This window comes from Ascaphus truei, chromosome 5 (genome assembly GCF_040206685.1).
Source record: "Ascaphus truei isolate aAscTru1 chromosome 5, aAscTru1.hap1, whole genome shotgun sequence".
NCBI lineage: Eukaryota > Metazoa > Chordata > Amphibia > Anura > Ascaphidae > Ascaphus > Ascaphus truei.
Genome location: NC_134487.1, coordinates 141677729 through 141696112, shown reverse-complemented (window position 1 = coordinate 141696112; position 18384 = coordinate 141677729). Strand labels below are relative to the sequence as shown.

The window sequence follows — 18384 nt, the reverse complement described above, 5'->3', positions numbered from 1 at the left end:
CTGCTATAAAAGAGACCCAAATCCCATTATTAAGACACATTTGCTTAAAGAAGCATATGAATAGCACTGTGGATATTCTGAACACGATACATAAAGCTTGGCCCCCTGCAGACGCACTTACCAGAACTCCCTCCTACAGTCTCTGTACGTTCTCCCTACCTACCAATTAGATTGTAAGCTCCTCGGGGCAGGGACTCCTCTTCCTTAATGTTACTTTTATGTCTGAAGCACTTATTCCCATGATCTGTTATTTATATTATCTGTTATTTATTTGATTACCACGTGTATTACTACTGTGAAGCGCTATGTACACTAATGGCGCTATGTAAATAAAGACATACAATACAATTATTATACCTACTTCATTTTAGAAGCCAACACAGACAGTGGCTACGAAAAACATCTAACCAACGCAAAAATACCATACGATAGGTGCCCAGTATTGCCAACCCGGTTCCACCTTCACAAGAGACTGAAAACCAGAACTGGATTTCATTCTCCTATCATTCGAGATAAATGACGACAGGTGGGCAATACTGAAATCCTTCTTACTACACGTTAACAAGACAGTCATGGCAGTACCACACTAATCAATGGAGCAAAAGCATGAAGAGTCTTTGGGATATTTATGACTATGAAATGTGCGTGAAAACGGTCACTGAAATGATTGGTTATTTTGACACATTTTTCACTTTTAGGGATCTACCCCCTTAGGAGTCTAGGGGTTAGATAGCATTGTATTTATCAGAGTAACCCCGGTTGTATTGATTAATAGTTCCACTTAGGTTTTTTTTTTTTTTTTATTAATGAAGGTTTATCATTTTAGGTTTCATCTCTTCCTATGGGAGTTGATCTTTTGAAGGCTGGGAGGCTATAGAGACGTTTCATATAATTTGACATGCAGCACTCCTTTTCAGGGTTCTTGCTTCCCTGTACATCGTTCAGCAGAGTTTTTGTCTCTTTATGCCCACTGATACAGGTTTGGAATGTGGGGAGCGCAGATATAACAGCGGCAGTGAGATTTTCCCAGAGCAGGGAGATTGCAAATAAAAGAAAGAGGGTATTTGAGATAATCTCCCTGTTCGGGGAAAATATCACTGCCGCTGTTAGAAGAGTTGATGCCGTTAGCTGACCGCCCACGTCTCATCTGATCTCAGGGGAGATAACGGAGACCGCACACCTTGGGAACCTACTACGATATCTCAAGATATTATTGTATGTGTTAGTAGGTGTATGCAGAGTAAACCTTAGTTAAATACATTGTGTGGTGTATTACTCATTACTGTGTATTGGTTCCTGTGAGGGGTTATCCCGCCATCGCTGGGATCCCTCATAGGTGGAGGCGCTGCACTGCAATGAGAAACAGCTCACCCCAGGCTCCCAGTGGCTTAGGCAACCTGTGAGCAAACAGGTAGAGTAGCACATGTACTTGCCCGCGAAGTTCCAGAGGCACAGGGAAAGGGGGCTACATATACATTTTCATTCAATCCTGTGTCACATTGATAGGCACTTTGTTTTTATAAAGGTGTGTGTGGGTGTGGGAGATATAGCTATCTAACACCCACACAATCAATCAGTGTCACTTTAATTGCATGTTGCACGGTTTTATTATTTTGTAAATGATTTACATTTACACAAGGCGTGCCGGGTGTTTATTTTTTGTTCACACCAATACAGTTTGTCTGTTTTTCCCCTTCCACATGAAATGTTGTTTTAATGTTCCTAATGAGGTTTTAACGTGACTTTGTTCAATGCGTCAGGCTCCATCACATTGCGCCTTTTATTCATTATGGCAAGGGTGCTGAACTCCAGTCCTCAAACTCCCCCAACAGGTCAGGTTGTCAGGATATCCCAGCTTCAGCACAGGTGGCTCAATCAGAGCCATCTTCAGCACAGGTTGCTCAGTCAGTCACAGCTTCAGCACAGGTGGCTCAATCGAAAGCTTAAGCCATCTATGCTGAAGCTGGGATATCCTGAAAACCTGACCTGTTTGGGGGGGCTTGAGGACTGAAGTTAAGCCCCCTGCATTAAGGTATACCAAGTCAACCTTTTCCCAGTTTTTTTTTTTTGCCCTTAGTTTGATTCCAGTTTGTTGTATAAATATAAATAACTTACGGGCAGATTCATCAAGCTCCGATACAGGGGATCGCACCCGACCCAGAATTAACAGCCATTGTTGTGAATAGCTATTAATGCCGGATTGGGGCAGGATGAATCTTGGCGTTGGACTCTTATTCAATATGCAGTGAAGCCAATTCCCAGTACAGGAGAAGTGTCAAAGGAAACAGGTAAAGATCGATATCCATCCGCTCCGCGAAAAATTATAAGGACTCACCAGCAAAGAGGTTAAAAACTAATTTATTAAACTACATAAAAAAAAACAAAAAAAACAAACAGTACAAAGTACTCTCCCACGCGTTTCACGCCCACCATGGCGCTTTCTCAAGGCCCTCTTCGCTGCCCCTGTCATTTCAATTTATATTGACTGTCTACCCCCTTTTAACCCGCATGTTCCGGTATCAACTCCTTGAAATGAATGAAGATTTATTACTTGTGGCTGCCTCGTCTAAGCAGCATTGACCTGTACTCTTGGAGCTTTTACACGGGTTTTCCAAGTTATACAGGAGAAGAGTGGCTGCATTCAAATGAATGGGACTAAACTCCACTAAAGCACAGGGAGGCCGCCCTCTAGGAAGCGATGCATCAAGATTCATAAAGGGCCATTTCTGTTGCTCTTTTAATGTAACAAAACAAAACCCCAGCAAGCTCTTTTTGGGAACCCCTGTCGACAGAGAAGCCCAATGCTACATCCAACATGACAAAAATACACAGTAAAATACTTATATATTCTCTTGAAAAAGGGTCATTTAGTTTAATCCTTTGGCCAAAGCGTTGTAAGCTTGCGAGCCACGACAAGGCCTGTTCGCAAGTATTAACACTACCAGATAAAATACTAATATACCTGCTCTTTTAATGTGTAAAGTTTTAATTTTATGTTGTGTCGTATTACCAGAATGCCTCTATTGAAATCCTTTTAATTTCCATTTTTCATCCTCATGTCTTTCACTGTGAAATCTTCCAAAAATGTTCAGTTTTGCAGAAGTGCTGATAAGCAATTTTTCTGCAGGGCCCTTGAATGTGATTTTCTAAAAACGGCTTTATAACTCATTCCTCAGTTTGCCCTGTATGTATTGCATGCTGCGTACCTGGTTACTTTGCTCTTTAAAGTGAGGCTTTGAAGACATAATTTACAAAGCAATTACTTTGATCTTATTTGCTGAAACTGAAAGCACTGTTCTTTTAAATTTGTAACCATATTTCAACTTAAAATTGTTTATTCAGACTCAACATTTGATTTTCTCCAAAAGAGATATATCTTTAGGTGTTTCAAAGTGAATAGAGACCAGGTACTAACATATTGTAGAATTTATAATTCAAATACAGTACTTCCTTTTCTCTGCTATGTTAAATCAGTAATACTCTTTTACCCCCTGATGCTAAAACTAGCTATCAAATGGCAAGAGTGGGAGGTCTGCATATACATACATATGCACAGGCTCACAATGGAGGTAGAAGCACAGATGCCTCCATTAGAAGAGTTTCACAAAGCACACTGGATGAGAACTTGTAATCAGGGCATACAATGGGGGTGTGAGAACCAGTGGTCATGTCAATTCTCAGACCAAAGCCAGAGATACTGTCTGTCAGTGGATTGGAGGTTGTGGCATTCACCGCAATATGCTGCACAGCAAGCATGGGACACACAAATGCCGATAGGAGGGTGGGAAAACTACGGAATATGAGTTTGTGTGTCATCCCTAAGCCTGTCTTGTCCTCCCTGCAACCACACCCAAAGCCAGCCCTCCCTAGAAGAGACATCATCTCACTTGGCACAAGACCAAACTATCAAATGGGAACATTTTGTATATACCATTGTTATAGTAATTAGAAATATGCCTTTCATCTGATCATTACTGAAAATTAAGCAAGTGGAGTGTAGAGTGTAAATAACACAAACGATTGGCTGGTCAATCAGTTGGCAAATAAATGTATAATTTCCCTTTTTTTATTGTTACTTGTGATTTAGTTCTTTTACAATGATGCATATACCTTTTAAACATGGTTTTAGAAAATAGTTTCTACTACATTGTATAGTACAAGATCAATGTCTTACAGCACTTGTGTAACAAGCTCTTCTGTAAGGTATTCCCTGTGCTTGTATATAGTTCCACTATTTATACCAAACTTCACATATCCACTTGTAAAACTTTTGTCTTGGTAGCTTTCAGAATACAAAAAGCTTCAAGAGTTGCCTCTTCAAGATGCCCCAACAATGAGGTTACCATTTACCACCGCTAATGACAAAAAGGCTGCAAGCAGTGTCCCATGCTCTGTTTAGCGCAACGCCGGTTTGTTTTTGGAAAAGCCAATTACTGCCCTCATGCCAGGGAGCAGCACATCTTACTGGCCCTGTGACACCTTCCTATTTGTATGCGTTTTGTGCTCCTCTTCCTTTTAAACAAAGGGACACGAAAGGGTTTGATATTCTTACTCTCGTGCCTCGTCACTCTCTGCATTGACGGAGGAAGACGGGGGAATTACTTATGTGAATAGATGATCTGCTGCCGTCCTCGTGGACTGAACAAGAGATTGTGAAAGAGGCAGCAGATCGAGCAGCAGGTGCTCCCCAATGCTCCTCCCCCACCAGTAATCCAGCTTTTTATCCTCACACCATCTGTTGGTTGGAAGAGCCATGTCCTCTGTCTTGGTCTATAGTATCTGAGCTGCCTCTCACAGAAGCAGATCCTTGGCAGATGGGGCTTAATAATAGAAAGGAGGGGCTGGTGGTAAGGACGGGTATCTCCCAGCTTCACTGTGACAGTGACTCCATGGTCACAGAAACATGGGATGTGGCTAACTGGTCGATCAGAGGTAAGATTGTCAAATGGGAAGTAAATACATGAAATGATGAAGTCAGATCAATAGTAGAAGTGCGGTATTATTCTGTGGTATAAACTGCCACCACCAACATTTCAAAAGCTACATTAAATTAAAGTGCCCTGCTTTACAAAAAAATGCCATTGTTTAATAAGAATTAGACTATCCAGCAATTAAAAGCAAGTTACCATTACATTTTTCTTCATGTTTTTGTAATACATACTGACAAGTTGGTAATAAAAAAAATCTCTCCATGGCACTGATGGATAACCTTTAAAAACGGTGAAATCAAGCATGATTAAAATTATTCAACTCTGTGCTTTTATTTTCTAAATACGCCTTAGTTGTCATGAGATAGACCTGTAACGAGGGAAAAATTACTTAAATACTTCCAATGAAAAAAAAAAAAGGTAGTTTTTTTTATATACTTGTTAAATAACGAATACAAATGGAAACCTTTAGAGTACGACAACTTCGAGAGAGCAAAAACCCCATTAAATAAAAATATTAAACGAAAATTTGATTTAGTATCATGAAAACAAAGAACTACTGTAATATGTTTAAATTTTAAAAAAATAGGATGATACAAGTATAAAGTATAGTTAGTATAGTATAGTTTAACTTGTACTTATTCGTTCTAGTTTCTTCTTTAGCAGGGATTGCACAATATTTGGAATCAAAGATCCTATTTCGGGAAATGTACTCCATGACGTAATTGCAGGAATCTTTAATTCCTGAAATAACATTACTGGGATCTGTCCCAAACATAGCATTTTTATGGTTCCAACTGCTGTGCTTATTGTGCTTAAAATAAAATAAGGGCACAGAAGCATCAACTTAACCAGCTAACAACCTACAGGTTTCTTTTAAACTGCTGTTTGGTCTTATGGGTGCTTTTTGTGCTTAGCGTAACAGAATGCAATAATTATTTGAATGTAACTCATGTCAAGAGAAGACTTTCAAAAAGCAGCAATAACACCATCTGCAATAACTGAAAGCCTTCTCAATCATACATTTTGGAATGTTGCATAGTTTGTTAATGCATCTAAATCGGTCTTCGTCTCACCGAGTTTTAGCATCAGTGTCATAAGACTGGTGTTTCACTTTGTCAATAAAACTAGGTATACAGAATAATGTAGTGACATTTCTGGTCCCAAACCTCAGAACTTATGGATGTGGGTCTTTAGTTGACATCTCTGATGCTTGGCTAAAGAGTGTAGGGCCAACAAAAAAAATATTTATGACATGGTCTTAAGCAGCTGAATATCTCATTACTTCAAACCCTTACGTGCCAGAGGGGAGGCGTAGAAACAAAAAAAGTAAATAAAGTCTAGCACTGCCCATTCAGCTTCCTAAAATGGGGTAATGTCATTTATTTAATCTTTCTCAGAGGATTGGAAGATGACCGCTACTCACCGTGGTTATAAATCGATACATTGGCTGCCGCCTCTCTGTGTATTTGACTGTGATGGGGCTCAGGTCGTAACGGAACCAGATGGCAGGAATGATGCGTCCTGTGTGGCTGTATGCAACGTATTCCTGAAAAAGCATGCACAAGCCTTAGAAATACACTGTACAAACAGAGATCCCACTTTAAATGAGTAACTGCTTTAGCACACAGGTATCTCTACATGTAAGAGCTGTTTAGAGCACAAGTTAATTGCTCATAAAAATTTCGAAGTAAAATGCCAGTCTGCATTTCAAACAGAAAACCTCCAGAAGCCTTTTCCAAACAAGAATTATAAGCATAACCATCTTAAAATCAGAAGAAAATAAAATGAAAAACTAAATTCCATCATCATGATCAGTGAACATGCCTAACAGAGGCCTTCTTTGGTTATCTAATGTACTTCCCTAGTCTGCCTTTTGTTTGCCTGCTAATATTGCAAACATTCATTTGTACAGTTTAATAAAAAAAAACTTGCTTCATGCTTCCACACAACAAACAAACAAACAAAGATGCCCAGAGCTACTTCCAATGTGACAAAAATACACAGTGCAATACCTATACAGATGTAGCTGGGATTCCTTTGCGCGCATGTGTTGTATGGCAGCAGAGCAGGGAACGCTCCCGTTATCGAAGGTTCCGCGTATTAGGGCGCCGCCATGTTGGGAGTTGGCGCAGGCGCAGCAGGTGTGGAGCAGGAGTTCGTGCATTCGCGGGCATAGCAGTAAAAGCCCGCGAAGGAGGAGTAGCTCCCATAGGGTGGAGCATAGGGAACTACGAGTCCCAGCAGCCCCCGCGGGACCATGTGACGCCAGGGGACCAATCGAGTGGTAGGAAGGCAGGAGGATATAGGGGTCGGAGGGCGCGCACGTTGCTCAGAGCTAGCGGGAGGAGGGAGACGGAGCTCCGAAGTAGGGAGGCATTCAGCCCCTACCTAGGCCTTATACCCCAGGCCCAGTTAGGCCCTGAGCCCCGGTAGTGTGCAGCAGAGATAGGGATTGGCCCTAGATAGGTTCCGGTTCCCTTATTGTGCTGCCGAGTGATCGCGTGAGAGACAGTGTGTATTCTGCAGGAGGTCTGGGCTCAGATCCTGCCGTTGTTGCTACCGTCCGTCTGGGTGGGATCACCCCGGATGCCTATTGCTGGAAGTAACCGCGCATCTGACCCTTTGTGAAGATCCGTGGCAGGCCCGGGCACTGGAGTGCCGGCAGGTAATCAACAAATGCACCAACTATACCTTCATTACACAGGACACAGTGGCTGCGCAGTCACCCATACATATTCCTTACCTCACTGGAGGGTGGGGGCATAAGGTGGTGGGGAACTGGACACGGGGTGGGATCACCCGGTGGAGGAGGGGAATAAGCATCCTGCGAGACGCAGAAGGTAGTGTCACCTCTAGGGAGGGATACCCGTAATATACATATATCTCTGCTTTTGCCAACAAGTAAAGTCATTTGGTTGTTATATGCTGTGTGTGTATTGTTATACACAGTGTCCTGCGAGGAACCACTCCCCCTCTGGTGGGAGCCATCGCAGGTGGAGGCGCTGCACCAAGTATCAGGTATCATTAGTATTACGTGTGCCTCAGGCTCTCCGTGGCAGAAGCTTAGGCTCTGTGAGCCTACAGGTTATACAGCATATGGTAGCGGTCTGTGTTCACTAGGAAACAGGGCTACATTTGGAGGCGCTGCTGAGATCTTAGACCTGGGGTGCCCCATACACGCATACACCACCATGGCCCTCTCCTCGCGCCAAAAAGTGCACGAGTGGGAGCAGAAAATGCAAACGCCCGCCCGCCGCGTGATGGCCGTGACCCAAGTACCAATGGCCTTACCAATAGAGACATTGAAAACGGCCTTACGACAACTACCTGGTTTTGCCAAAGCTCGCCTGGTAGACGTCCTCCTAGACAAAGACGCTAAGTGGAACACATTGCTAGTCGATTGCCGGCGAGATCTGGTGGTTCTTGAGTCCGCCGTACCTCAATTCCTGCAGCTTCCCAACTCCCCCCCCGGCGGAAGTCCCTTTGTCTACCCACTCAGAGACACCCCCCTGGAGGAAACGGGTGATGGCTGCCCAACCCTCACCTCCGCTCCCTACCCAGCTAGTGAAGCGGGCAGTTGTCGGTCAGGATTCAGCTATCAAGGGTCTAGTATCTCTGAAGAGGCTGAATCATGTAGTGAAATGTTACAAAAACTCACTGACAAGGTAGGCCAGTTAACCGCTCCACCCATCTTACCACCGCTAGTAGAAGCCTTCACCCTGGCCACGCATTCTCAGAATTACCGGAAATTGAAAGCCTTCTCTGGGACCCTACCCGTCCCGACGGGAGAGGATGGGATAGACCTCTGGAAGGAGCACACCCGGGGCGTGATGGAAGAATGGTCCTGTACCGACGCCGTGAAGCGTCAACGCATCATGGAGTGCTTGAGGCCCCCAGCATCCACCCTGATTAGTATTCACAGAGAACAGCATTTGGATCTGACCTCTCGAATGATGGTCGAATTCTTAACCAAAGCCTACGGCGTGACCGAGGATGATGGAGCCCTGTGGGCCAAATACTTTGCCATTAACCAAAAAGATGAAGACTTATCTGCCTATATCCTCCGAGTGCAAATTGCGTTGGGGCCCCTACTTCACCATAAGTACATAACGGCCTCGCAAATGGACGAGTATCTCCGCAAGCAATACCTGCGGGGCTCCAGTCCCAACCACCCTATTGCCAACATGATCCGCGATAACCTCACTCGCGGGAGCCCTCCTTCGTTTACCAAGCTATTGCAGCAAGTCAAGGAACATGAGGCACATCTAATGCTCCATTCCCCCCAGAAAGCTAAAGTCACTGGCAACCCCAAACTCAAAGGGGGTAGTGAGAAAAAGGAAGAACCTCCAGACAAATCCAGCCACAAGCGACCGAAGTACGCCGGCCGAACCTCGCCTCCTTACAATCGCCGCACTCCGCCGAGGGATCTGTCCTGCTACAAGTGCGGGAAGAAGGGTCATATATCCTATGATTGCCGAATGGGAGAATCCCGCGACCGAAGTCCCTCGCCCAAGAAGTTCACGCCTAACACTATGGTGTGTGGTGCCTATGCGGCAAGCGGAGATGACCCCGGTAGTGGTGAAGGCTCCAAGGATGAGAATAACCGAGTGGGGCCGGTAGCCTTTATACAGGTGCTAGTAGACGACATCTATTCCTCCGCCCTGTTGGACACAGGATCGCAAGTGACCATCATCTATCGAGGCTTCTATGATCAACACCTCCAGAAGCGGCCACTGAAGTCGGCCGAGCATATCAAAGTAAGAGGGCTGAGCAATAAAGATTACCCCATTGATGGCATAGTAACGGTGTCCCTGGAAATCCAGCAGCTCAACACCGGGAAGACTCACCCCATGAATGTAGATGCTCTGGTATGCCCGGAACCCAAAGACCTGCCTAAATACCCGATCATTCTGGGCACTAATGCAGACATTGTACAAGCGGTCATCCGGGCCTATTTGCAAGAAACCAATGAATTACCCATGTCCAGTCTCCAATTGCAGCTGGTCCAGAAGCAACCGAGCCCCCCACCTCCAGCCTTGGAAGATTATGGGCTGCTCTTCCAAGAATCTTACCCGGGGAGATACAGAGGATGCCTGCCTGGTGCGCCTACGCAGAAAGGGTAGCCACAGAACAGCTCTTCCCCCTAGAAAGTACAGCGGAAGAAGATACCCACAGAGTATACCGACTAGTACCTGAATTCCGGGATTGGCCGTCCGCCATTCCTCGCCGTATCTATGTGATGGTTCAGAATCTATCCCCCTTCCCATGGACATCGACACGGGTCAACGAATAGGTAGAATTTACCCCGTCAGCTCCGTGGATGAGGTTGTGCATGTCAAGGCTACCCGAGTGGAATGCTCCGGCGCAAAACTGGAATTTGACTTCGGCTCGGAGGGGTTACCCGAGGAGTGGAAAGAGAGGCTGCGAGCCCAACTGGAAGAACGGCGAGATGTATTCTCTACTGGGGAAATGGATGTGGGGTGCAGTCGCAGCGCCCAACACACTATTCGGATGAACAATACGAAGCCCTTTAGAGAACGTTCCCGCCGGCTCGCCCCTAGAGATGTAGACGATGTCCGGGCCGTCTTGCAAGAGATGGAAGAAGCCGGGATCGTCACCGAGTCACGAAGTCCTTACGCCTCACCCATAGTGGTGGTGAGAAAGAAGAATGGGACGGTGAGGCTGTGTGTGGATTACAGGACACTGAACTATCGGACGGTGCCAGACCAGTATAATCTTCCCCGCATAGAGGAGATCCTGAATGCCCTCCATGGAAGCAAATGGTTCAGTGTGCTGGACCTGCGGTCGGGGTATTACCAGGTACCCATGAGCCCAGAGGATCAGGAGAAAACGGCGTTCATTTGTCCCCTAGGGTTCTATCAATTCACCCGCATGCCACAAGGTATATGTGGGGCCCCCACCACTTTCCAACGGCTAATGGAGAAGACGTTAGGCGAGTTAAACCCCCGAGAGTGCCTAGTGTATTTGGATGACATCATCGTCTTCGGGAGGACATTGGAAGAACACGAATCTCGACTCCTCAAGGTACTTGACCGGTTAGCCCGAGAGGGGCTCAAGCTCTCCCTAGACAAATGTCGATTTTGCAGAACGTCTGTGACCTATGTGGGACACAGTGTCCGCGGAAGGAATTGCCACTGATCCCGCTAAAATAGAAGCCGTAGTAAACTGGCCTCAACCCGACAACGTGGGGGAACTGCGCTCGTTCTTGGGGTTCTGCGGATACAATCGCAGGTTTGTGGAAGGATATTCCCGTCGGGCTAAAGCCTTCAACGGCCTCCTCAAAATCTATCCCGAAACCACTGGACGAAAAGCTGTACCTGCTCATCAACCTTTCGGAGACAAATGGACCGCAGAATGCGAACAAGCCTTTGGGGATTTTAAGCAGAGTTTGACAGCGGCCCCCGTACTAGCCTATGCCGACCCTGAACAACCGTATATATTACATGTGGACACTAGCCTGGGCGGATTAGGGGAGGGTGTTGCATCAAAAGTATCCCGAAGGATTACGACCCGTGGCCTATATCAGCCGCAGTCTGACAGCCAGTGAACAAAATTACCCCGTGCACAAGCTCGAGTTCCTTGCTCTAAAATGGGCCATTGTGGACAAACTTCACGATTATCTTTATGGGGTCACATTCGAGGTGCGTACAGACAATAACCCGCTCACCTATATCATGACTTCGGCTAAACTCGATGCGGCTGGGCACCGATGGCTAGCCTCCCTCTTCAACTACCAATTCACTTTGAAATCTAAATCGGGTCCCTTGAACGTTGGAGCAGATGCCTTATCTAGACGACCGGGGCTGGCCACAACCCCTGACGACGACCAATGGGAAGAAATTCCGGGACCCGGAATGCGGGCTCTGTGTTTCACCGCAGCCATAGTCAATAATCAGGTGGCCTTCTCCGAGTTAAGAGTAGCCGACTCCCTAGGATGTGCGTCAAAAGCCATCCCGGAAGCATATAGGGACCCCAGTGGGATGCACGTCACCCCTGACAAAATCATAGCCTGGAAGGATATGGTGCGCTATCAGGCACGCGACCCGATAGCGGGATCCATCCGCTATGCCATCCAACGAAATCGCCCCGATCTCCTCAAACAGGCCCCATGCAATGTGGGCGGTATACTAATGCGAGAAGCCGATAAATTCGAAATACAGGACAATCTACTATACCGAGTTGTGGAGTACAATAATCACCCGAAAAGGAGACAGCTAGTACTACCTAAAATATTACAAAACCTAGTATTGCGATCACTACATGATGAACATGGCCATCTGGGTGTCGATAAGACTTTTGGGTTGGTACGGGATCGGTTCTTCTGGCCAAAGATGAGAGAAGCAGTAGAGCATCACTGTCGACTGTGTATTCGGTGTATCCAACGGAAGACATTGCCCACTCGGGCCGCCCCAATGGGTCACTTGAAAAGCACTGGGCCCATGGATCTAGTATGCATGGACTTCCTATGTATTGAGCCCGATAGCCGGGCCATCGGTAATGTGTTGGTCATCACTGACCATTACAAAAGATATGCACAGGCCTTCCCGACGAAAGACCAGAAAGCCATCACAGTTGCCAAGGTACTCTGGGAAAAATATTTCATACATTATGGGCTTCCTCAACGACTATACTCTGACCAGGGTAGAGACTTTGAAAGCAAATTGATAAAATAACTACTAAGAATCTTGCACATTAATAAGTCCCGCACAACTCCTTACCACCCAGAAGGAGATGCACTGCCCGAACGGTTCAATCACACATTGTTGGACATGCTGGTTACGTTGACTCCAGGGAAGAAAGCTGAGTGGAGCCAACATGTGGAAACGCTAGTGCACGCTTACAAACTGCATTAGACCTGATTCTACTGGATTTTCTCCATACTTCCTGATGTTTGGGAGGGAAGCACGACTGCCCGTAGACATACGTCTGCGAGTATCCACTGACGGAGTTCATAATGCCATTCACTTTAGATACGTGCAGAGGTTACAAGAGAATCTACAACGGGCCTACCAGCAAGCAGAAAGATCCACAGAGAAACTGAACGCTGGAAACAAGAGGCGTTATGATCACAAAATCAAACACAGAGACATTCAGCCGGGAGATGCCGTACTCCTCCGCAATCTGGGAGTGCCGGGGAAATATAAGCTGGCTGACCGGTGGAGAGAAGGAGTGTATGAGGTAGCGTCGCAAATGCCCGGTCTTCCAGTCTATCGCATCAAAGACATGGCACCGAAATCACTTACTCCCTATTCCACAAGTAGAGGATGGGGAAGTGGAATGGCCTACAACCTCATTGGATGGTGATATGACACAAGGAGAAAACGATTCTACGATCAACAACACAAGACTTCAAGGAGATCCCCCAAGAGGGAACCTCTCAAAGGGGCCCTCAACAGCGAGTATCTCCCGGTGGAGCTACGGGTAAAGGGCTCGGGGAGCACACGCCTAATGGGATGGCTCCAGAAAAATCTACACTGAACCCAGAGTCCCTGTTTTGTGCCATGTAATGATCAAATAGAGACTGTAACCCCCTCAAGGGAAGAGGCTGAACCTCAAGATCAGGATAGTCATTCTCCCGAGGGAATGATCGAAGAACAGTTAAGACGAAGTCAAAGAAATGGGCAACCTCCAATGAGGATGACCTATGGTCAGTTCGGGGCACCCCACTATGGAGGCTCAGCAGTGGGCTCGCAACCGAGTAAAGTCAGTAATCGTGATGTTCAGTGAAATGTATAATCTTATTTAGAGTGTTGGAGGATGTAGTGTTATGCATTTTTCATTATATAATGTTGTACCAGTTCAAAGGTATTGTCCAAGTGGGGACGTTGGAATCCCCTGGGGGGAGGATGTAGCCGGGATTCCTTTGCGCGCATGTGTTGTATGGCAGCAGAGTAGGGAACGCTCTGGTTATCGGAGGTTCCGTGTATTAGGGCGCCGCCATGTTGGGCGTTGGCGCAGGCGCGGCAGGTGTGGAGCAGGAGTTCGCGCATGCGCGGGCATAGCAGTAAAAGCCCGCGAAGGAGGAGTAGCTCCCATAGGGTAGAGCATAAGGAACTACGAGTCCCAGCAGCCCCCGCAGGACCATGTGACGCCAGGGGACTAATCGGGTGGTAGGAAGGAAGGAGGATAAAGGGGTCGGAGGGCGCGCACGTTGCTCAGAGCTAGCCGGGATTTACCTGTATTATGTGGTAATGTTTGGGGTTTCTCAGAGCTTGTTGGGTATCTGTGTGTTCATGCTTCCACGTCACACTTTTCCTATGACTAGCACGATTGTTCTGCCAACTCGACGTAGTCCTCAATATAAATTATATAGTCCTCAGTCCTTTGATAATGCAGATGGACTTACCTTATTAGCTACAGTGTACTGGTATGAGATCCCCTGCTTCCCATTCAGGTCTTCATATACTGTTGGTACTATCTTTAAGATATAATCATGGGATGCCAGAGCTGCATGAGGGAGAAAGATAGATCAGCACCGCTGACCACAGTCATCAACTGATCTGATCTCAAATACAGCTCAGAGCAGCGGAAGTGGCACAGAGATAAATGACAAATGGGGGTGTTTGGGGATGATATTGTCATGTATAACTGTCTGCATAGTAGCAGTCTTTCTTTTTTTTCAATCCCAGCTTTTTATCTGTAAATCTGAAATAAATTATCCGACCTCTGCAACCTAATAAATTGGTGGTGGCGGGTGTCTACCTGAAGGTGATGGGGACATATCCTTGCGGGATTAGGAAGGTAGGGAAGGATAAAACAGTGACCAGTGTCATGTCTTCGCAGATCAGTGAAAGGTTGCTGGTTATGTGAAAGTGCTATATACTAAAGAGACCTTGCTTCAAGAATCTCCTTTTGTATTAAACAAAAATTAGATTGTAAGCCCTTCAGGAGAAGGATGCCTTAACTTGGTAGCGAAGAGAAATAACTCCAGAAAAGCCGCTCTGATTCCTGGATAGCTTGCTTAGAAGTGATTTTATTCCATTAAATTAAAGCTTAAATGCACAATTCAGTCATTAAAACTTACTTAGGATCTGGTTCTACATCAAAAAAAAAAAAAAGTGATGAGGGCCTTACATCTTGATTAATCTGTAATTGTCTACATGTTTTTAAAATTCTTACTTGGTTTTGACGAGAGGGCTTAAATAGGCAATTGAGTTGGCTACTTCTTTCCTTAAGACTAATCAGCCGAATCCCCATCCCTTATATTATACATATATTAATATATTTGGTATATTTATTTTAGAGAATGGTATTTTACACCCCATTGAATCGAGCTACAGAATATGTTGGCACCTTATAAGTAAAGGATAATAGTAGAATTATAACATGCGTTCTCTTTGGGATAAAGTATGCAGCAGTGTACATGACTGTTAAGCCATTTGCTGCCAACTCAGCAAACAGGTTAAACCTCTTCCCTGTTTGAGCAAATTGCAATTTAGAGTCAACACTGAGCACATGCAAAATGTACGTACGGTTTGAGGCAAGTTTATCTGCTCCTCCCAGGGCATTGAAAGCAGCATAAATGCTATGAACCTGCAATCACAGATAGCAATATTAATATCCTTTCGAGGTAGAAGAACCTCAACCCCGAGGAATAAGACACACTGGAAGGATCAAAAGTGAATGGCTCATCGTTGATTAATTTAGCCTTATTTTGACTAGCTGACATTGTGAAGGCTAATTCATGAGCCCGACTTCTGCAAACTGTAGAAATGCCATAGGTCTAGAATCGTCCTGTAAGTCCCTCACGGAGTTTAAGCACTTTCCTGCTTTGGACCAAGGCAGTGTGAAACCCGCTGGCTACTTTAGTGGTATATATATATATACACATAGGATAGTTAATTGGTGGCATTATTAAAGAAAAATAGTTTCTGATAAACCCATCAAATATCACACAATTGCCTTAAAAAAAATGTTCATAAACATGGATGCTAACCAGTACAAAGCAGTCAGCTCTATAAGAAAATACATTTTTTCCAGGAGAACACAAAATGTAAAAAGACAAGAGCACAGGCAAGCTCACATAACATCTGCTAAATACAATTAAGTGTTGGTCATCCTTGGATGGATAATCTTCATGTAAAATGAAGAACAAACCTGAAGACTGGTATTCATTTCCTGGGACTTTACACCCCAAGCAACTAAAAATGGCAATTGGTTACAGGAGTTTTGTTATCCTTATAGATGTTAAACCCCCCCCCCCCCCCCGATTCAGAGAATTGCATGGTTTCCACATTTTAAACAATTTCTGCAGCCCTTGGGGGTCTTCTAACCCCAGTAGTCTGCCCAGCCACATAGTCCTAGAAGTGACAGCCACACCTGAGTAGACCCTGGATACAAGAGAGTTGGAATACTGGCAGGTACTTCAGTGTCAGACTATGGTTTTACATAACAGGATTACTGCTCCAATATGTATGACCTTACAAGCACATCGCCCCACCTATCACCCCTCCCTGGTACATAGCCGGCTTCTTCAATTGCTACTGGGAGTGTCACTGGGTGGGTGAAACAAAACGGGCGCAACCAAATGTCCTAGACTGCAGTTACATAATGAGCAGTGGTAGAGTATATGATTAGATAACCACAAGGTGATGTAATGCACTGAGATCATATCACCAACCAGAAAGGGGGCACACCAAAATCCCATTCACCCTTTTGTTGCTGGAAGGACAATACAAATTGAACACTTTATTTTTCAAAAATAAATATGCTGCGTTTAATTTAAGGAACCGCTCAATTGTCGCATAGACCTTAGCTATTTACAATACTGGTCAGCTGGTGCCCTAAATAGCATTGTGGCCAATACAATACCCCCATTAGAATGGGCGCTGTTTGCTTTTCTGTGTTCGTCCACACACAATAGCTGTGCGTATACAGATATCCCTCTCCCCACCTGCTATTTTTTCTGCACTTATTGAGCTCCTTTACATCACATTCCATTGTTTGTACCCAGCTCTGTAATGCAGCACACGGTTCTGCTCCCCATGGGCTGCGACTGCTGGTTCTGTGTAGGGATAGATTTCTGCCGTACACTGGTCTGTTTCCACAACAATTATGAATTTCAGACTAAATGACTGATCAGTGTGCACAAATTTATACCACGTTACAGGCGCATAAACTCAGTCAGGGTCAATTTCAGCTTTTCTAATAAAAGCTATACTTGTGCTCTATGTGACGTGTCATTTCTAATTTGTATAAAATAAAAGCATCCAGGTAAAATAAATAAATAATATATATAGTGTCATCTAAGAAAAAGTTGAGGCGTATTCAAGAGGAAAGTAAAGGGAATGTGCATTTACTGTCATGGAAAAGACCACCTAATAATATGCACCAGTTTAAAGCAGCAAAACATGAGAAATCTTGTATGGTTTAAAAAAAAAAAAAAAAATCACAGTTCTTTAGTATTACATGTTAGGGACTGTTTTTTTCATTTTCTTATTCAACTCTTAATGCCATTTTGTATAAGTTACATTAGTCATATCAGGATACATTGTAGCTGCCAAGTTACACTGACTGTAGGATTGAAACTAGGGATTTACCGGGTCCCCAAAAAAATGACTGGGTAACTAGTACCGGGGTACCCGGGGAAAAAAAATAAACAAACATTTACTGGGTAGTTGACATACCTGCAGCTAGTGGTGGAGCAGAGAAAGACATCCTTCAGCCGGTGGGAGCAGAGGAAAATGTGACCGGAGCGTTACCGGAGGACAGCCGGGGAGGAGCGCGCCCCAGCGGTCCGACACTGATGTCCTCCGACTTCTGGTGTCTGCCGCTGCTACAGCGCAGCTCCTCCCCGCCTGTCCTCCGGTAACGCTCTGGTCACATGTTCCTCTGCTCCCACCGCCACCGGCTGAAGGATGTCGTCCTCTGCTCCCACCACCACCAGGATGTCGCAGTCGTCCTCCTCACCTCACCCTCCGCCACCGGCTACAGGTAAATCTCTTCTGCTGCTCCTGCCGTCCTCCAAGAGGAAGACAGAGGGAGCAGATCAGGATGGAAATACCAGGCACCGGGTCCTAGCGCCCTGGGTCGGTTCCGGGTACTTTAAATATGGCCGGGTACCGGGTAATTTCCAGGTACCCGGTACATCACTAATTGAAACTGAAAGGCAGCCACTATGTTAGGCACACAATCAGGATTTTTACAGATTTATAACAGGAGTCTCAAACGATTGTCCATTTAGGCAACAATGTAGAATTATACATTGTCACATGCGTTGCATAAGAGGGAGAAAGAAGTTTTGCTGCTTTAAATCATATTATGCTGTCCGTCTTGTGATGAGTAATGATCAGGGAGGAGTTACACGCCTTACTACTTTTTAAAAAGTTACTTTGTATCACCTTTAAGTAACTCGTGATCATAGTGCCGACCCCTTGGCTTTGAAATCTGAGATGTGGTGAAATATCGGAGATACCCCATTTGCCCGTTATGA

The 18384-nt window shown here is 45.2% G+C and overlaps 1 protein-coding gene across 3 annotated transcripts in view; it reads right to left on the bottom strand.

The window, feature by feature from the left end:
* The window catches only part of ERGIC1 (endoplasmic reticulum-golgi intermediate compartment 1), an 85405-nt gene that overhangs the window by 11817 nt on the left and 55204 nt on the right, over positions 1-18384 (bottom strand). For 2 of the 3 annotated variants that reach the window (XM_075600989.1, XM_075600991.1), the window contains 3 exons: positions 15425-15485; positions 14299-14399; positions 6355-6477 (listed from right to left, as the gene is read on the bottom strand). In XM_075600989.1, coding sequence (XP_075457104.1) covers positions 6355-6477; positions 14299-14399; positions 15425-15485 — 285 coding nt within the window. Of the gene's footprint in view, positions 1-1482; positions 5299-6354; positions 6478-14298; positions 14400-15424; positions 15486-18384 lie in introns of those variants that run through there. The other variant, XM_075600990.1, reaches the window with a different exon arrangement.